General features: G+C 44.1%; 1 protein-coding gene across 4 annotated transcripts in view; it reads left to right on the top strand.

Annotated features, from left to right (window-relative positions):
- Nucleotides 1-6937: 6937 nt before the first annotated feature.
- The window catches only part of SLC9A6 (solute carrier family 9 member A6), a 57055-nt gene continuing 44879 nt past the window's right edge, over nucleotides 6938-19113 (top strand). For 3 of the 4 annotated variants that reach the window (XR_003796425.1, XR_003796426.1, XM_029241084.1), the window contains exons 1-4: nucleotides 7854-8181; nucleotides 16923-17122; nucleotides 18729-18806; nucleotides 19097-19100. Coding sequence is in view for 2 of the 4 variants with exons in the window: in XM_029241084.1 (XP_029096917.1) it covers nucleotides 7854-8181; nucleotides 16923-17122; nucleotides 18729-18806; nucleotides 19097-19100 (610 nt within the window). In the remaining 2 variants the exon portion in view is untranslated. Of the gene's footprint in view, nucleotides 7265-7584; nucleotides 7823-7853; nucleotides 8182-16922; nucleotides 17123-18728; nucleotides 18807-19096; nucleotides 19101-19113 lie in introns of those variants that run through there. The other variant, XM_029241085.1, reaches the window with a different exon arrangement.

Here is a 19113-nt window from a genome sequence, read left to right on the forward strand (position 1 = left end):
GTTGGGCAGAGCCAATTTCTCGGATATCTGGCTGCAGGGCCTTGGAAGTCCCAAAGCTGGTGTCAGCCCACGGGTGGGTGGGACCAGATCCCAGGCCACTGGCTAAGGGGCCCAGAGTGTCCCGGAGCTGGTGTTGGCCTGCTGGTGTACAGGGCCAGGTCTTGAGGACTGTGTCAGCCTGGTGGGTGGGGCCAGGGCCCTGGGGATCCCAGGATTGGTGCCCACCCACTGGTGGGTGAAGGTGATCCCAGGGCTACTGCCAGTCCACTGGTAGGTGCAGCCAGGTCCCAGGGTCTCTGGCTGCAGGGCTCTGGGCGTCCCAGGGATGGTGCCAGTGCACTGGTGTGCAAGGCCAGCTCCTGAGCCCTCTGGTGAACAGGGCTGGGTCCCAGGGCAGCTGTGGGCTCAGGGGTTCTTAAGGCAGCAGGCCTGCTGGTGAGTGGCTCTATATCTCCTCTCAGCCAGTTGCTTGGCCTGAGGTGTTCCAGTACTGGTGCCAACAAGCTGGTGAGCAGGGGCAGGGCCAGGTCCCTGCACTAATAAGCTAGAGGGAGAATTCCAAAATGGCACTTGATAGCACCAGTGTCCACGTGGTAGAACGAGCTCCCAAAAATGGCTGTCGCCAGTGTCTGTGTCCCCAGGGTGAGCTGCAGTTGCCTCCCACCTCTCCGGGAGACTCTCCAAAATCAGCAGGCGGGTCTGACCCAGGCTCATTTCACATTACTGCTTCTGCCCTGGGTGCCGGAGTGTGTGAGATTTTGTGTGTGCTGTTTAAGAGTGGAGTCTCCGTTTCGCATAGCCCTCTGGCTCTGCCAAAAGTAAGCCTGCTGGCCTTCAAAGCCAAACATCCTGAGAGCTTCTCTTCCTGGTGCAGGACCCCCGGGCTGGGGAGCCTGATGTGGGGCTCAGACCCATTGCTCCTTGGGGAGAACCTTTGCAATTGTAATTATCCTTCTGTTTGTGGGTTGCCCACCCAGGAGTACAGGTCTTGAGTATACTGGGTCTCTGTTCCTCCTACCTGTCTCATGGGGGCTCCTTTTTTATATCTTTAGTTGTAGAAAATCTTTTCTGCTAGTCTTCTGGTCTTTCTCATCAATAGTTGCTCCACAAATAACTGTAATTTTGGTGTGCCCATGGGAGGAGGTGAGCTCAGGGTCTTCCTACTCTGCCTTCTTGGCCACTCCCCCTAGAATCAGATTGGGTTGAAATCCTGGCTTCTCCTTTACTACCTGTGGCAGATTAGACAAGTTACTTAACTTCACTGTGCCTCAGTTTCCTCATCTGTAAAGTGGGAATAATAATAGTACTTACCTGTTAAGATTGTTGTCAGAATCGAGTGAGATGATGCCTACAAGTTGTTTACAATAATCTCACACACAGGGAGCACTCAATAAATTTTAGCCATTGTTATTATTGTTGTTGATGCTCCTGTTGACTCTTCTAGCTATTTTTCCAGGCTGAACAGGCTCTGTATCCCTTTAGTCTTTCCTAAAACATCAGTTGCTCCACCCCTCTGATTTTTTTTTTTTTTGCGGTACGCGGGCCTCTCACTGTCGTGGCTTCTCCCGTTGCGGAGCACAGGCTCCGGACGCGCAGGCTCAGCGGCCATGGCTCACAGGCCCAGCCGCTCCGTGGCATGTGGGATCTTCCCGGTCCGGGGCACCAACCCGTGTCCCCTGCATCAGCAGGCGGACTCTCAACCACTGCGCCACCAGGGAAGCCCTGATTATTTTAATTGCTATTCTCTGGACTGTTTCCAGATCCACTAATATTTCTCATGGGGTTTCATTAGTACATCTGCACAAAGTATCCTAGGTTACTTGTCTGAGGTTAATACGAGTATTCATTTCAAATAGCCTTGACACTGAAAATGACACCAAAAATCTTATTTGCTTTTTTAGCACATTGGGCTGGTATGTTCAGGAAATAAACTGAAAACTCCAGCATAATTATGTTGAGTTCTAACTGATATGTGTGACCTTCTATTCTTCCTTCTACTCTTTGAATATAGGCTTTCCGTATACTACTGTCCTAGTACTGGCTCTCTTTCTACTCCCTCTTCTTTGGAGAACACATGACTCCCACGCTTCAATATTGTGCACATAGCTCCGATTTCTGTCACTGGTCCTGACTTCACTCCTGAACTCCAGACCCCAGCTTCTAACCATCCATTTCGATACCTCCACTTGGATATCCCACCAGTCCCTTAAATCCAACCTGTCCAGAGCTGAGCTCTACCTTCTGACTCCCATTTTAATGCTATTAGTAGTCTTATGCTTTCCAGTTGTCCAGGTTCAAAACCTTGGAGTCATCTTTCAGTCCTTCCTCCTCAAGCGCTCCCCATCCACCCACCAAATCAGCTGCTAAAACAGGTTATCCTACCACCCTCCACGTTGGCTTTCTCACCCAGCCTCCCGTTTCCATTCCTACTGCATCCCAAAAATTAAGGCCTCACTGCTTTTCAGCAAGACTACCTTTCCAACCTCTTAACTGGCCTCCCCCATCGCCCATCACTCTGCATTTCATTTATCCCCCTTTCTGTTGCCAAATTAATACTGGAGAGGTTTTGAGCAGGGAAATGAATGAGTTAAAATTATTTGCGGCATTAAGACCTTCCACAATACGGCCTCAACTTAGCTTTTTCAGCCTTTCCCCCAACATATGAATTAATTAATTCAATGTTTATCACGCACCTCCAAAGAACCAAGGACTGCAGCAAATGCTGGCCTAAACTTATGTACACTTATCAATTATTAAGTCCTTCCTGAGCACTTACTATGTACCCAGTACAGTAAAGTCCTCTTTCTTTTATCCTTGAACTGAACCTAGGTACCTAGGGGAATTTAATGTCATCTACAAACATGGAGATTTCCTTGGTACTCAGTGAAATTGAAGAGACATTCACTGATGCTCAGATATGTTGTACTGAGTACCTGTTTTGGTTAGACCTTCGGCTAGAGGCTGTCAGTAAAGAAATAAGTAACGCCTGGTTCCTGCCCTCAAGATACTCATGACCTGTGGCATCAGAAACATTTCAATCAAACATAATATTTCAGGAGGGCTAAGAGAGAGATTTGCCTGGGGAGGGGGCGGGGCTCTGGAAGCCCATAAAAGGAGCCCCTAACTCAGCCTGAGGGCATCCTGGAAATCTTGGTGACCTTTAAACTGAGTTTTGTCAGAAGAGAAGCTAGTTAGGTGAGGAATGCGTTGAAGGACTCTTCAAGCAGAGGAAGAACGTGGCAAGGCACATAGACACATGAGAGCACATGAAGCTTTCAGGAAACTACAAGGAGTTCAGAAAGGCTGAAGCACAATATATTTGGGGGAGAAAGACAGGATATATGGTGAAGAAACAGTCTGGAGTCAGGATGTGTGGAGCTCCGTGTGCCAAGCTAAGGAGCCAGAACTGAAGGCCATGGGGTCAGTGGAGGGTTTGGAGCAGGGCTGTGATATATGTAATCAGACTTGTGCTTCAGAAAGATCCCTCTGGTAAAAGTGTAGAGTAATGATTGGCAGAGGCCGAGGCAAAGGTCAGCAAACCTTTCCTGTAAAGGACCAGGCAGGAAATACTGGAGGCTTTGCAGGCTATACAGTCTCTCTCTCTCTCTCTCTCTCTCTTTTTTTTTTCCCTCATATTTTCTTTTTTTTTGTAAACATCTTTATTGGAGTATAATTGCTTTACAATGGTGTGTTAGTTTTTGCTTCATAGTGAATCAGCTATACATATACATATACATATATCCCCATATCTCCTGTCTCTTGTGTCTCCCTCCCACCCTCCCTATCCCACCCCTCTAGGTGGTCACAAAGAACCGAGCTGATCTCCCTGTGCTATGTGGCTGCTTCCCACTAGCTATCTATTTTACATTTGGTAGTGTAGATATGTCCATGCCACTCACTCACTTCATCCCAGCTTACCCTTCCCCCTCCCCGTGTCCTCAAGTCCATTCTCTATGTCTGCGTCTTTATTCCTGTCCTGCCCCTGGGTTCTTCAGAACCATTTTGTTTTAGATTCCATATGTATGTGTTAGCATATGGTATTTGTTTTTCTCTTTCTGACTTATTTCACTCTGTATGACAGACTCTAGGTCCACCCACCTCACTACAAATGACTCAATTTCCTGTCTTTTTATGGCTGAGTAATATTCCATTGTATACATATGTGCCACATCTTCTTTATCCATTCATCTGTGGATGGACACTTAGGTTGCTTCCATGTCCTGGCTATTGTAAACAGAGCTGCAATGAACATTGTGGTCCATGACTCTTTTTGAATTATGGTTTTCTCAGGGTATATGCCCAGTAGTGGGATTGCTGGGTCGTATGGTAGTTCTATTTTTAGTTTTGTAAGGAACCTCCATAGTGGTTGTATCAATTTACATTCCCACCAACAGTGCAAGAGGGTTCCCTTCTCTCCACACCCTCTCCAGCATTTATTGTTTGTAGATTTTTTGATGATGGCCATTCTGACCAGTGTGAGATGATATCTCATTGTAGTTTTGATTTGCATTTCTCTAATGATTAGTGATGTTGAGCATCCTTTCATGTGTTTGTTGGCAATCTGTATATCTTCTTTGGAGAAATGTCTATTTAGGTCTTCTGCCCATTTTTGGATTGGGTTGTATGTTTTCTTGATATTGAGCTGCATGAGCTGCTTGTAAATTTTGGAGATTAATACACAGTCTCTTTTGCAACCACTCACTCTGCCTTGTAGTCCCAAAGCTACCACAGACAATCAGTGAACAAATGGGCATAGCTGTGTCCAGTCAACTTTTACTGGTGGACACTGCGATATGAATCGCACGGGATTTTCACGTGTCAGAAAACAGTCTTTCGATTTTACTTTTCAACCACTAAAAAATGTCAAAAGCATGCCATACTAAAACAGGCGGCAGTGCAGACGACTCTTTTGAGAAGCTCGGTCTGAACGGGAGGAGAGAAATGGGAGGAGAGAAATGGTGCGGTAGAAGAGGGGCGTGTGGACTGGAGGGGCGCGGGCGGGGTGCTGTTTCTTAAAAGAGACCTGAAGGCGGTTTTAGAGAACAGGAAGGGGGTGGAGAAGGAGTCGCTGAAGATGGTGGAGGGAGATGACAGTTGGAGTAGGTCCTAGAAGAGGCAGGAAGGAGGTGGCGGGATGCGGAGCGTAGACTGGGGCTTACGTTTCATAAGGGAGGAGGGAACAGCTCTAGCACTGAGGCTGGAGGGCAGGAGGAACGCGTGGGCACTGTTGGTATATTGAAGGGAGACCGCAGGCTGAGGACGGTGAGGACTGTTTTCCTGAGGATCTTGATTTTCCCAGTAAAAAAGGAGGCAAGTCTCGAATTCCGTGTGACTTACCTGTACGAGCATCGAAGGCGGGGCTGAGGTGGGTAGGCGCGGGGCGGTGGGGGGGAGGGGAGAGGAAGCTGTGAAGCAGATACCCAAGTGCTTGGTGAAAGTGCGAGAGAGACCAGGAAGTCGTTAGAAGACCGGGAAAGGAGAGGGTGTTAGCGCTTCGAGGCAGGGTGGAGCAGTAAGGAGCCTGGAACAACAATCAATGGGGAGTGAGCGGAGTTCCCCCTCCTCCTTCAGGCCACCTGATACAGGGCGTGAGCGTGAGTGTGTGTGTGTGTGTAGGACAGTGGAGTGGTGAGGAAATAAGCAGCCTCCACTTGAAACAGCGGCAGAGCTTGTGATGTCCTGAGCAAGATTCAGGTACCGGGAAAAGGAGGAGATGGAGAGGGCATCGGTGCAGCAACTGAGAGGGCTGGGCAGTTTGTTCCTAGTGGAGGGTACTCCAGAAAGCACATGACAAGGCTTGGCAGGGGGCAGCAGTAGTGAGAGGAGAAACTGGAGGGCGAGAGGCACACAGGGCACTGTTGGGTTGAGAAAGAAGTACATTCTGAGGGGAGCCAAGGGCTCATGGAGTTGGCCTGCCTGATAAAATTATCGGCCTCTCAAGATTCCTCCTGGAACTCTGCTCTAACGAGGTTGCTGGGGAAAGGGTGAGAGTGGGGATAGTAAATCGCTGGGGCCAGTAAACAGAGGTAGAGTCTGGAGCTTCCAGAGACGTTTGTTAACTCCCGCCAGGCAAGCAATCTGTGGCTTTCGTTTTGTTTTGGTTTTTTCTTGAGCTCCAAACACTAGGAGAATGCAAAATGGTTTTGTGCCGGGGCAAAACAGCCTTGGGTTAGGTGGTTAGGCCTGAAGAAGCGGGGATACTCCTTTGCTAGGTCTTCTGGGGTGACAGAGATAGGTCTGGGGCAGGGGGGCAGTGGGGAGACTGGGAAGGATCCTCACTTGGGTTTCTTATCTCTACACAGCCCAGCCCTGTTCACACAGGGCAGTGAGGTTAGGCTGGAGGCAGGGTATAGGGGACGGGCAGCCATGAGGTTGGGAAGGGACAGGCAGACCCAGGTACTAAGAGGAGAGACTGGGCTCAGTCACTGGCACAGCTCCTGACCCAACAGGGATAGAATTCGGACTTAAGCACCATTCCAGCACTTTTTTTTTTTTTTTAGCTCACCATCCTCACAGAACTTAATGAGCTGGTTAATGGGAGTGAATCCACACTGGGACAGCTGGGAGTTGCCTGGATGTTGTTTGCCTTAGCAAAGAGGTTATATGGCCGTAATGTGGCCAAAACGTTTGAGAATCATGACTTCTAGGCAGAATGATAGGAACTGGATTGATAGCTAGTATCATCAATGGTATGAAAGAATTGAGAAAGACTATATGTCGGTAGGGGTAAAATGAGCTCATTTAAAAACATTTTTAGTTTTGGAGATTGGTAGGAGCCTCAGCAGGATATGCTCAGCATCCAACAGGTAGAGGCCTGAAGGGAGGGTGGCAGGTCAGGACTTGGGATCTGGAGTTCATTCCTGCAGAGGTAGAAATGAAACATTCTAGAGAAAGTCTAGAGGGAACAAAAAGCCCACAAAGACTGAGTGATCTGAGGAGAATGGAGAAAATAGAAATCTGCTGTTCTCAAAGAGGTGAGGACTGTGAAAATTCTGGTGTGCAAGGTTGAGAGGCTGAGAACAGGGAAAATACCCTTTGAGGAAGAGAGATGAGATATGGTGTCAAAGGTGGCTTCTGAGCTGGGGAAATCTGCTTTAAGATAGAAGGGAAAAGGAGCAAGAGGGGAAGGAGAAACTGATCACAGCACAAAAGATTTCTTCCTGGGGAGGGAGGGGAGTGTTTGGAGCATGGGTGAATTTGAGCACAAACCGATTGAATCTTTGTGAGATTGAAGACTTTCTCTGCAAGAGATGACTCACACCAGGTAATTTACGTGTAGAGAAAACCGAGCATACAGACACACACATAATCCTTGCCTTTGAGTCAATTATTTGTGAACTACTACAGTGCTGTTGTTTTTTTTCCCTACAAGGACAGAATAAGCAGAATCCGATTTAAATTACAGATGGAGATTTAGGCCCTTCCCAAGAGGACAACTTCTTATCCTGTTAAGAGACACTGGGGGACAATATTGAGATGGGTTATGAAAGATCGATTCCCCTGAGAGCTCTAAGAATAGGATCGAACTAGACAGAGCGCAATCTGCCACGCTTTGAGTACGCTGAGCCCGGGTTTCTTTTCCAGAAGGCAGTGGGCTAGATTCGACGGTCTTTCATTGCCTGGCAGCGGAGCCTGAGCGGGGAGCTGGTGCAGTGGGGGACAGAAGGCCAAAGGCTTGGGGCCCAGTGCGCTGGGAGTGTCGCGTCCCCTTTAAGAGCGGCGGCGGCGGCGGCGGCGGCGGCGCGCGCTCCGACGGCTTCCCTGGGGCCCCGCCCCTTTCCCGTGAGGCCTCGGGGAGTGGTCCGACAGCCGGCGACTGCGGGTGAGGAGCGGGGCCGGGGGCGGGGGGAGTTATGTCTCGGCGCGGCTGGCTGCGGGCGCCCCTCCGCCGCGGCGTCGGCGGCGGTGGCCCCCGGGCCCGCCGGCTCACGCTGCCGCTCTGGTTGCTCCTCGCAGTGGGAGTCTTTGGCTGGGCCGGGGCTTCGGACGGCGCTGGCGGAGAAGCGAGAGCCATGGACGAGGAGATCGTGTCAGAGAAGCAGGCGGAGGAGAGCCACCGGCAGGACAGCGCCAATCTGCTCATCTTCATCCTGCTGCTCACGCTCACCATTCTCACGATCTGGCTCTTCAAGCACCGCCGGGCCCGCTTCCTGCACGAAACCGGCCTGGCTATGATTTATGGCAAGTGCCTCAAGCCCGTGTCCGCCCCTGGCGCTCCCCCCCTTCTCTGCTACCCGGCTGCCTCGCCTCCTCTCCTGGCCCTGCACGGCCTACGTTCGGCTCCCCTTCCAATTCTTTCCATTTTCCGTCTCGCCTTTCTCCCCCACCCCCGTTTCTCTCCCTCGCGCCCCTTTTTTTCTGCTACGCCCCTCGTTTCTCTGCCTTACCCCGTTTCCTCCTCAGCCTCGCCCCCCGTTTTCTCCGCCTCGCGCCCCCCTTTGCTCTGCCGGTCCGCACCTTTTTTTCCTCCGACCCCACCCCCTTTTTCTTCCGCACCCGCCACCCCCTCCGCCTCTGCCTACCGAGCTCGGGACCTGGGACTGAGGATGGGAAGGGAGTGGGTGCGGTGTCTCAGATTAGACTGAGGACTGGGGGAGGGGAAGCCAGCATAGCGATCCATTTCTCTGGGTGTCAGTTCGTTTAAGGTCCATTGAAGCTGCAGTAGTATCTCTGCTGCTCAGCATCTGACGTTCTTTTGGAGCCAGAGTCCACCTGTCCCCATCACCCAGATCTTGCTACGCCCTGTCCTTTGGAGGCTGAGAATGAAAAGCTGACTCCCGTGTACCCCAAGTAAAAACCTGAACAGGAAAGAAGCCGAAGAAGGCTTAGGGCATTTTTGATGACGTCCTGATGTATTGTACTATGCCTGTAATATCTGATATGGATACGTATGGTTGCCTCTTCTAATTCAGGCCGTGCCGCGGTGAGGACAAGAGGTAAAGATCTTCCAGCAGCATGTTGTACTGTAGGATGATCAGGACAGTTCGGCCAAACAGTAATTAGGAACACCACGCATATGCGGTATTATGGGTGACTTGCTGGTAGCATAAGATTATTGACAGATCGTTGAGTAAATGGCTTCAGTTCTTGTGTCTTAGTGTGCTTTCTTTGCGAGGTTTCTTATTTATCTTTATTTTTTGGTCATGAGGAGAGAAGGGCAAATCAAACCATGGACTCGGAGGCATTTTGGCCTCATGAGAGGAAAAGATGCATATTGCTGACTGTCTTAATCTAAGATGACCGCGGAGGCATATATGGCTGGAGAGATGAGGGCAGACAAACAATCCTTTCTGTGCAGTACACGAGTGAAGATTATCTTCATTTGGAACAGGCTTAAACTGATGAGCTTGTTGAGCTTTGTGTCTCAGGCTTGCAGATAGGTGGGAGAAGCCTTGGCACAAAAGGACCTTTCTCCACACACGCCCCCCCCCCCCGCCCCTTTCCAGTAAATACAGGCTTCTGGAATGTGCAGCTCAAGGGTAGCATAGCAAGGAAAGGTAGTTGTGTCCATCAGGAAAATGCAGGAACTCAGGCTTATTTTTCATTTGTAAGGTAATAACATTCTAAGCCTGTGTGCAAAATATCTTTGCTCCCTAGGATTCTTAGTTTTTAGACATATTGGGTGGTTTTCATATTTCATGGGGGTTTTTTTTGCATTCTATTTGCAGCGCTCCTTAAGCTAAATTAGCCAGATAAGCTATATATCTCTATATAATTTCTCTGTATACCTGTGTGTGATTTATTTACTATCCTCAACAAACCTTTGCTACTCAGCCTACTATGTTATGCACAGAAAATACAAAGAAGTATGTGATCCCCACCTTCAAGGAACTTATCTTTCTTGGGTAGACAGGTCATATAAAGAAAATAAAGGCATCTTAAATTCCATTAAATGCCAAGTAAGTATTACGGTGTTAAAAGAAGGAACTGATCACAGAAACCTCTTTCCTGTAGAGAGATATAGTGTGATGAAGTGGTTAAAGATGTAAAAGGCTTTAGACCAGAGGTCTGCAGATTTTTTCTGTAAAGGGCCAGAGAGTAAATATCGTCGGCTTTGTGGATCACATCAATCTCTGTGTTGTGAAAATGTGTTGCATTTTCTTCTTTGTTTTGTTTTTTTCCTTTCTGTAAACCTTTAAAAATTTAAAAGCCATTCTTAGCTCTTGGACCATACAAAAACAGACCATCACTGTGATTTCCAACCCCTGCTTTAGAGTCAGACCTGGGTTTCTGTCTTACTATGCCAATAACTCTGTGTGATCTTAGGCAAGTCCCTTACCTTCTTACACTGTCATCTATAAGTTAGGAACAATGATAGTAGCATTACTGTGAGGAAGAAATGTTTTTAGCTTAGTACCTGACCCCTAAGTAAATGCTCATTAAATGAGAGCTGCAATACTATTATTATTATTGCTGTTATAACTGCATTTTCTCAGGTTAGGCTCAGAATAGTTCTTTTAATTATTCAGTCTTGTAAGTTAAGAGGCAGATATAGTATTTTTTATAAAAATCAAATAGGGACTTAGAATTTCCCTGAAAATATTTGCTCTTTGGTAGTTGATAACCATTAACCTCCTCTAACTCTTGGGCTAAAGGAGAAAAGTGGGATTACTGATTGCTTTCCCTGATGTTTCTAAGTTAATGAAAAGTGATGGAGTACCTTAGTGTTGGTATTTTGTGAAGGAAAAGCAAGGGTATCTCTTGTGGAATATAAAGTGAAAGAGTGTTATCTGTGAGTCGAATTGGGTTGATTTGCCACGACTTGGCATTCTTTAGCCTGTCTCATTTTCTCAATATGGGTGATGGGGGCTGTGGATGAACAGCCTCCTGACCAACTCCCAAGTCCAGTTTGAGAAAAGATGGGGCTGGGTCAAAGTATTTTCACTGCCATGGAAATGGACATTTTCTAATCCTAATTACCATCTGCCATTTACCTATTTTTACGACTCTTGTACTATTATAGCTGTTACGTTAATATATTATTTTAAGACCTTTATTTTTCAGCTTGACTTCCAGATGAAAGGGCTTCTTACTCTGGGAATGTCCAGACCTCCAAGATTCAGCCCACTGATGATTTAGCTATCTAAATCCCAGAAAAATGCTACTTAAAATAAGCTTCTCCTTTATTTTTTTGAGAAGCCAGGGTAAAAAGAGAGAGAGAGAGATTAAGTTGCCAATGTGGTCAGTTTCTAGATTGTAATATAGCCTAATTGCCCCAGTTACAATGTCTAAGCACCCAAGTGTTCTGTTTATTGGGCTAGCTTGCTTAAGAAGCTTAAAAGTGAGTCACCGTTAGTAAGTCTGAAAAGTGATCACTCACTGCAGTATGCTTACAGATGGTATAAAAATCAGAAGACAGGGAAGCAATATTTATTATGCCTTAAACTACAGCATCCAGAGTCCTAGGTTTAACTAATGCGATTTATCAATAAATATTTATTAAGTGTCTTTGATGTATGCGATATGATGAGAAATACAGATATGAGTCATCATCCCTGTCCTCAAAGCACTTACAATCTAGTGACTGAATAGGTAGTGTTTACTGAGCATTATAATGAGTTAGACACTGCTTAGGTGCTCAACAAATATCATCTCATTTAAACCTCATAACGACCCTGTGAGACGGGTACTATTATCTTTCCCATTTTACAGATGAGGAAATTGGGGCACAGGGAGGTTAAATGACCTGCCCGAAGTCACATAACTTGTAAGTATTAAGGCAGGATTCAAACACAGTCAATCGGCCTCAGGAGCCCCATTCTCTTAGCCCCTTAAACCATATTGCCTCACGTTGAAGAGATAAAACTTATCTATAAAGGCAAAACAGGTTAGTAGTATCATCACTACATATGAGGAAACTGAGGTTCAGTGAGAAGTTATGTACCCTAGGATCACAGACTAGAACTTGATGGAGCCAGAATTCATACTTCTATCTGCCTTCCAAACTTGTGCTTTTTCTCCTACACTCTACTGTACTAAATTTAATAAGGTTGGATATGAAGGGAGTTAACACTTAAAGTTACAGGGGTTTTGGAGGTGAGTTGTGAGGGAAGCTTATGAGAGAATGGAGACATAACCACCAGAGAGCAAGTTAGTAGTGATGAGAGAGCAAGCAGGTGATTAGAAAATTATAGAGACTTTGGAAATAGAAAACCCAGATTTCAGTTCTGGTTTTGCCACTTAATGCCAAATAATGTTGGGCAAGTCATTTATCCCCATTTTATAGATGAGAAAATAATGACTGAGAGATTTGTAGTAGTTCAATTAGCTTTTCAGACAGAATCTAACAGCATTCTTCAAGAAGTAGATAAGTGTTATATATGTACATACACACAATATACACACACATAAATAAATACACACACACATACATACACTTTTTAATCTGTAGAAATCTTATCAATTTTGGCCACACTCAATACCCCAGTGATGTTCCTTCCATATTTTTGACTATTAGAGGCTTCTAGTGTGATAATCTGGAAGAATGTGCTGAAATCCATTAGAAAACCAATTTCCACTGTGAGACTCATACAGTGTTGCGGCCTTGGGTGATACTGAGTTCTGTATCCCTGGGAGGGTCTCCAGCACAAGAGGGTCAGGAATGTGTAGGAGGAATGGGACTTCTCTGTTTTGTGAAAGATATCTCTTTGTGGTTGTACTCTTTGTTGCCTGTTAGTGATAATTTTAAATTTCATGATATCAGTAGTTTTTGTGCCTCTATCTATGTAGGAGGCTAGAATTTTCTGCCTTATCCCCTTAACAAAGCACTCCTTTTGTGTACTTTCTGTTTAGTGAGAATTGCTTTAACTCTGTGATTAGGATTTGACCTTTCACAGAACCCAAGTTAACTTGATCTGTCAACTGTATTCAAAGAAATTCCAATTTTTCAGCTGTCTGATGCTTTTATAAAAGGATCTTGATTTTTTCCAACCTAAGTAATTATTCTCCTTGCTGGTGTTCTAACTGCCAAGGTGTGTGTTTCAGATTTGTCCAAGTGCTGAGCCCTCCTCAGGGCACCCAGTGACATTTCAGCATTGGGTCAGGGCGCGGTAGAACCAGTGGGTACTCTTCCTTACACAGTCAAGCTTGGGGATATGGAAAGAATTTATACTGATATTTTTACTGTTTGTAGTAGCTTAACTGTGATTTTTACACATAAATGTAATGGGACAACTTACTACTACTGAACATCTTAATTAGAAGGTCTTGTGAGATAGTAGAGAAAAGAGCTGTTCCTATATCATATAGGCAGGATGACTATGGATTGATAGCCTTTTCTCTCCCAGGTTTTGTTTATCAAACACGGTTGACATCCAGCCATCACTTTTTAATTTTGTTTCTTTTTTTGGAGGTGAGATATTTTCAAAGTTTATCTTTCATTTATTATTTTTAAATTTTAAATAAATTTATACCCCCTTCACCCATTTCTACCACCTCCCATCCCCATCCCCATGTCTCTGGCAACCGCCAATCTGTTCTCTGTATCTATTGAGCTTTGTTTTTTATTTTTTTTTTAGATTCCACATATAAGAGAGAGAATACGGTATTTGTGTTTCTTTGTCTAACTAATTTCACTTAGCATAATGCCCTTGAGCTCCATCCATGTTGTTTCAAATGGCAAGATTCCATTCTTTTTCACGGCTAAATAATATTCCATGGTGTATACGTACCATATCTTATCCATTCATCCATCAGTGGACACTTAGGTTGTTTCCATATCCCGGCTATCATAAATAATGCTGCAATGAACATAGGGGTGCGTATATCTTTTTGAGTTAATGTTTTCATTTTCCTTGGGTAAGTACCCAAAAGTGCAATTGCTGGATTATATAGTAGCTCTTTTTTTAATTTGTTGTGGAACCTCCATACTGTTTTCCAGACTGGCTGCACCAGTTTACATTCCCACCAACAGCACATAAGGGTTCTCTTTTCTCCACATCCTTGCCAACACTTGCCATTTTTTGTCTTTTTTATAATTGCCATTCTAACAGGTGTGAAGTGATATCTCATTGTGCTTTTGATTTGCATTTCCCTGATGATTAGTGATATTGAGCATCTTTTTATGTACCATTGGCCATCTGTGTGTCTTTTTTGGAAAAATGTCTATTTAGATCCTCTGCCCATTTTTTAATCAGATTGTTATTTTGGTTTTGAGTTGTATGAGTTCTTTATATATTTTGGATATTAGCCCCTTATCAGGATATGATTTGCAAATATTTTATCTTTCATTTATTTTAAATCTGAACCTTTGTTAAAACGTTTTTTAGAGTCGATGTCATTGTACTGTTTACCAGTTACTCGCTGCTCACTTAAAAAAAATACATGTGACTGTAAGTTGACCAGAAGGATCCTTCATCTCTGCTTCCTCCTCCCTTCTCAGCCAACTACTGCTCTTACACTCCCCGTTTCTGCTTTATCACTTCCCACTCTGGTCTGGCTTCTGCTCCCACCTCTTCACTCAAACTGCTCTTAGCAAGGTCACCTATGACCTCCTTGTTGCCAAACCCAATGGACACTTCTTAATGCCTGTCTTCCTCGACTTTGCTGCAGCATTTACTAGTTTTCACCACTTCCTCCTCTGTTCTTCCTACTCCTGTGGCTTTTCTTTCGTCTTTAGACTCCTTCATCATCTCCTTCTCCTCTACCAACCCCTTAATTTTGGCATAAAACTCCGAGCATATATCCATAGTCCTCTTCCCGCTTTGTTTGCTCCCTAAGTAATCCCATCTGTGCTTCACTTCAACCATCTTATGACTGCTAAGTGTATATCTCCAGTCCAGATCCACCCCCTTCCTTGAGGTCCGGATCCCACATACTCAACTGTGCATGTGTCACAGGTACATCAAACTCAACATGTCCAAAACGGAGCTGCGCATTTCCCCCTGTAAGTCTGTTCCCTGTCCCACTGACTGGCCCTCCTACCCCCCGATTGCCTAGGCCAGCTTACCCACCTAGTTGCCAAGTCAATTTAGGTTCCTCTTAGTTTTTCATCTCCCTTCCTCCCAGTCCAGTCAGTCACCACATCCTTCTACAAGATAATACTTTCTAAAAAAAACCCCCCTCTCTCCCTATCTCTGCTCTCTTAGATTAGGCCCTGCACTCTTAGTGCGTGAATGACTTCAGTGGCCTTCTATCTGGCCTTTCTGAACCTCTGTAGTCTAGACCAGTCTTGCTAAAATAAAAATCTGGTGTCAAGCCCTTTGACATCTATGGTTCTGTGGCTTCCTTTTGCTTTCAGGACAAAGTCTACACTCCCTTCCCCAACATGCGAGGTCTCTTGTTTCACACCTCAACTCTTGCCACTTTATATCCCAGCCATACTGAACTATTTATGATCCCCTAAACGGGCTGTGTTTTCTCACTCTTCCTTGACTGGGCATGTACTACTATTCCTCCTACCTAGACAACCATATTCTCTTACTTTGTTACTTGCTTAGGTGATACCTCTGGAAAGACTTTCCTAATGTCGCACTCCCTCAGGCTTGCTTAGGTACATCTTTTCTGTTTTTATAATACCTTGTATATATGTGTATGTGTGTGTGTATGTGTATATACACACACACACACACACATACACACACACACATATCGTGTTATAATTGTTTATTCAGTCTGTTTTCACCAACTGGACTGAGAGCTGCTTGAAGGCGGGACCTTGTTTTCATCTGCGAACCCCGGGGGCCTACTTAGCATAGTAGTCCAATCATATATATTAAAAGAAAGGCTGACTGGTTAGGGTGAAAGAGAAAGGAGAAAGGAGACAGGAAGGTAAAATGCCACTAATAGTGGAGTTAAGGAAAGTTCCAGATGTTTGAGTTCAATTTGCAGTTGAGGTATATCTATACACTGGAACATTATTTGACCGTAAAAAGGAATGAAGCACTGATACATGCTGCAATATGGATAAACCCTGAAAACATTATGCTAAGTAAAAGAAGCCAGACATAAAAGGTCACATATTGTAGGATTCTACTTATATGAAATGTCCAGCATAGGCATAGAGAAAAAGTAGATTCGTGGTTGCCAGGGGATGGGAGTCAGGGTGGGGGAAATGGAGAGTGACTGCTAATAGGTCTAGGGTTTCTTTGTGGAGCAATGAAAATGTTTTGGAATTGGATAGTAGTGATCAATATCCAACTTTGCGAATATACTAAAAGCCACTGAATTGTACAGTTTAAAAGGGTAAACTTTGTATAGAATTATATCTCAATAAAATCATTATTAAACATTTTGATCAGTATAGGTTTATAGTACCTAGATCATTGTGCATATTTGAATGTCAATATGATGATCTAAGTAAAATTCCAGCAATACATTGACATCATAGTGTCAAAGTCAGGACTTCTGTTCCATGTTTTGATTTTGAAACATATTTCAAAATTAAAATCTCACCTTTTAGTATTAGAACTCAATCAATCTAGAAAAATTATTGACTTTCCAATTTGTAAAATTTATGTTATTTGGCCAGCCATGTGATTTAGGAATAACTTGAGAAATGCATGTGTTTAAGTCTTGTGAATTGATGGATGGAGGTGGTAAACACATTTCTAACATGATTACACAGTTAGGTTGGGACACCTTGGAGCATATTCTGTGTACAGATGACTTGAAGGTATTTCCTCATTTTGTTACCTTCCTAATCACTTATTTATATCTTGATCTAGGGACGCAATGATACACGTTGTTACCCTAGGGAATGTTTTCCCTTCCTGTCCCACTGGCTTATATGAATATCGAACTCTTAGATTTGTGAATTTAGTAATACTTTAAAATGTAACTTCATTTGGTCTAAAAATGAGTTTAGGATCACAAGGGACTATCATAAGAGGTTTTCTGTTATCAATTCAAAGGTATGTGTGGGGTACAAAAGAAGTAGTCTCTGTCTGAAAGAAGAGCTTATATTATTCTTTTATTATTTCCAGGTCTTTTGGTGGGCCTTGTGCTTCGATATGGCATTCATGTTCCAAGTGATGTGAATAATGTGACCCTGAGCTGTGAAGTGCAGTCAAGCCCAACTACCTTATTGGTAAATGTTAGTGGAAAATTTTATGAGTATATGCTGAAAGGAGAGATCAGTTCACATGAGCTCAATAACGTTCAAGATAATGAAATGCTTAGAAAGGTAAGTTCTTCGTTAAAGGGAATCTTTGGATTTTTTTTAAGGTATATAATAGCAGCACAGTGATTCAGGAGAAAAATAATGCATTTTTAATGATATTTAGAATAATCAGTCTTTTCAAATGGAGTAAAACCTCAATTAACGAATGTAATGCAAGGCTAAGGAAATTGACATGTCTATAGTTTGCTTTTCTGATCGAGGCTAAGTACTACAACCCTTTTTGTTTCACTCTGTAGTGTTTACAGTTGTAATAAATGGTGACCAGTATTGAGTGAAGCAGAATTTATAAGTGTTTCTTTCAATTTGCTTATGGCCCTTAGAGTTTTATAGTACTTTAGCACATTGAGTTTATTTGATAATACCTAAAATATTCCATTAATATTTTTTTGAATTCTTTCTTGCCTTGATTGTGTTCTGTGCTGAGCACAAGTTAATCTTTCTTTGATTCATAATCTGGCACAACTTCAGGGGCCTCAGCCTGAGTATCAGGTACTGTACCATGGTGTGCGTGAAGCTTGATGTAGGTTGGGTTGCAGTCTTACTGGCTTCCAGACATTCCTGGAGCTGCCTTCTCCTGTCCTCCCCATAGTTGCCATCCTGAAGCTTCTCAGGGCCTCTTTGCTCATGTCTCTGTTTTCGCCCACCCTTGGCCATTTGCCTCCACTTCTGCCTTCTACATTGGCAGGACTTGGCTTTTATAGCTACTTGGTTGTGTTCCTGACCATCTTTAATGCTTTTAAACATTTCATACAAACTTACAGTTTACTTTGCAGCAAGAGTTTTTTTTCCAACCTGTGGAAAATTCCAGTTCCTTAAGAGTTCTAGGAAATGAAATTTTAGCATGAGTATGTGTAGCTGCTCTGTGTTCATGTCAAATACTACAGCCTTATGAACAGAAGGGGGCGTCTGTATTATTATAGGAAATAGGTATTAAAAGGAATGGGCTGGGGCTTCCCTGGTGGCGCAGTGGTTGAGAGTCTGCCTGCCGATGCAGGGGACACGGGTTTGTGCCTCGGTCCGGGAAGATCCCACATGCCGCGGAGCGGCTGGGCCCGTGAGCCAGGCCGCTGAGCCTGCGCTTCCGGAGCCTGTGCTCCGCAAAGGGAGAGGTCACAACAGTGAGAGGCCCGCGTACCGCAAAAAAAAAAAGGAATGGGCTGTCAGGACTAGAAATCTGACTTGTGCAGAAACTTTTTACCACAATATTATGTTATATACCTTTAGAGATGTTACCTATGCAAGAAGTCTGTTTCCTCTTGCCAACAACAATGCTGGACCCCCAAATTTTATGTTGCCAGTTTTGGGTCTCTTATTTAAAGCAGACATGTTCATACTTTCTCTTATTTAAAAAATTTTTGCTATCGTAGTATTTTAAGATACTTTGCACAGATAGGACTTAACTGATTGTTCCAACGCCATCATCTCCTCGTCATTTGGTTGAGAAGTAGAATAACAGCTATCCTATATGAAATATTTTTCACTTACCACAGTGGTAATATTCTTGCCTTTTGCCAGTTTAACATTAATCTTTTTTTCTTTTTGCTCATTTGATAATGTAATAAGAAATCTTCTGAGGGAATTCATCTAAAAGAACTCTTTATTTTAACAGGTTACTTTTGATCCAGAAGTATTTTTCAACATATTACTTCCTCCTATCATATTTTATGCGGGATATAGTCTGAAAAGAGTAAGTGCTTTTGTATTTCATATACTTTGAACAGCCTTAAACTCCATGGACTTTATCATCTTCGACACCTTCAGAAACAGGCAGTTCCTTCCAGGTTCCCCTCCCTCCTCCCTCTCCTATCCTTTTGACATGCTGAAGTTTATGCCCGTACAAAAATTCTTTCTCTTATTTACTTCCTTGAATGAATAATGCATTTAATATTAGCATAGCACACTAGAATAGAAAACCTTTTCTTTTTTAAATAATTGGTGAGTATTCTAACACGGTGTAACTTTTTTTTTTTCCGTCAGAGACATTTCTTTCGAAA

Source organism: Monodon monoceros, unplaced genomic scaffold (genome assembly GCF_005190385.1).
Source record: "Monodon monoceros isolate NGI ecotype Baffin Bay Population unplaced genomic scaffold, NGI_Narwhal_1 Super_Scaffold_22, whole genome shotgun sequence".
Taxonomy (NCBI): domain Eukaryota; kingdom Metazoa; phylum Chordata; class Mammalia; order Artiodactyla; family Monodontidae; genus Monodon; species Monodon monoceros.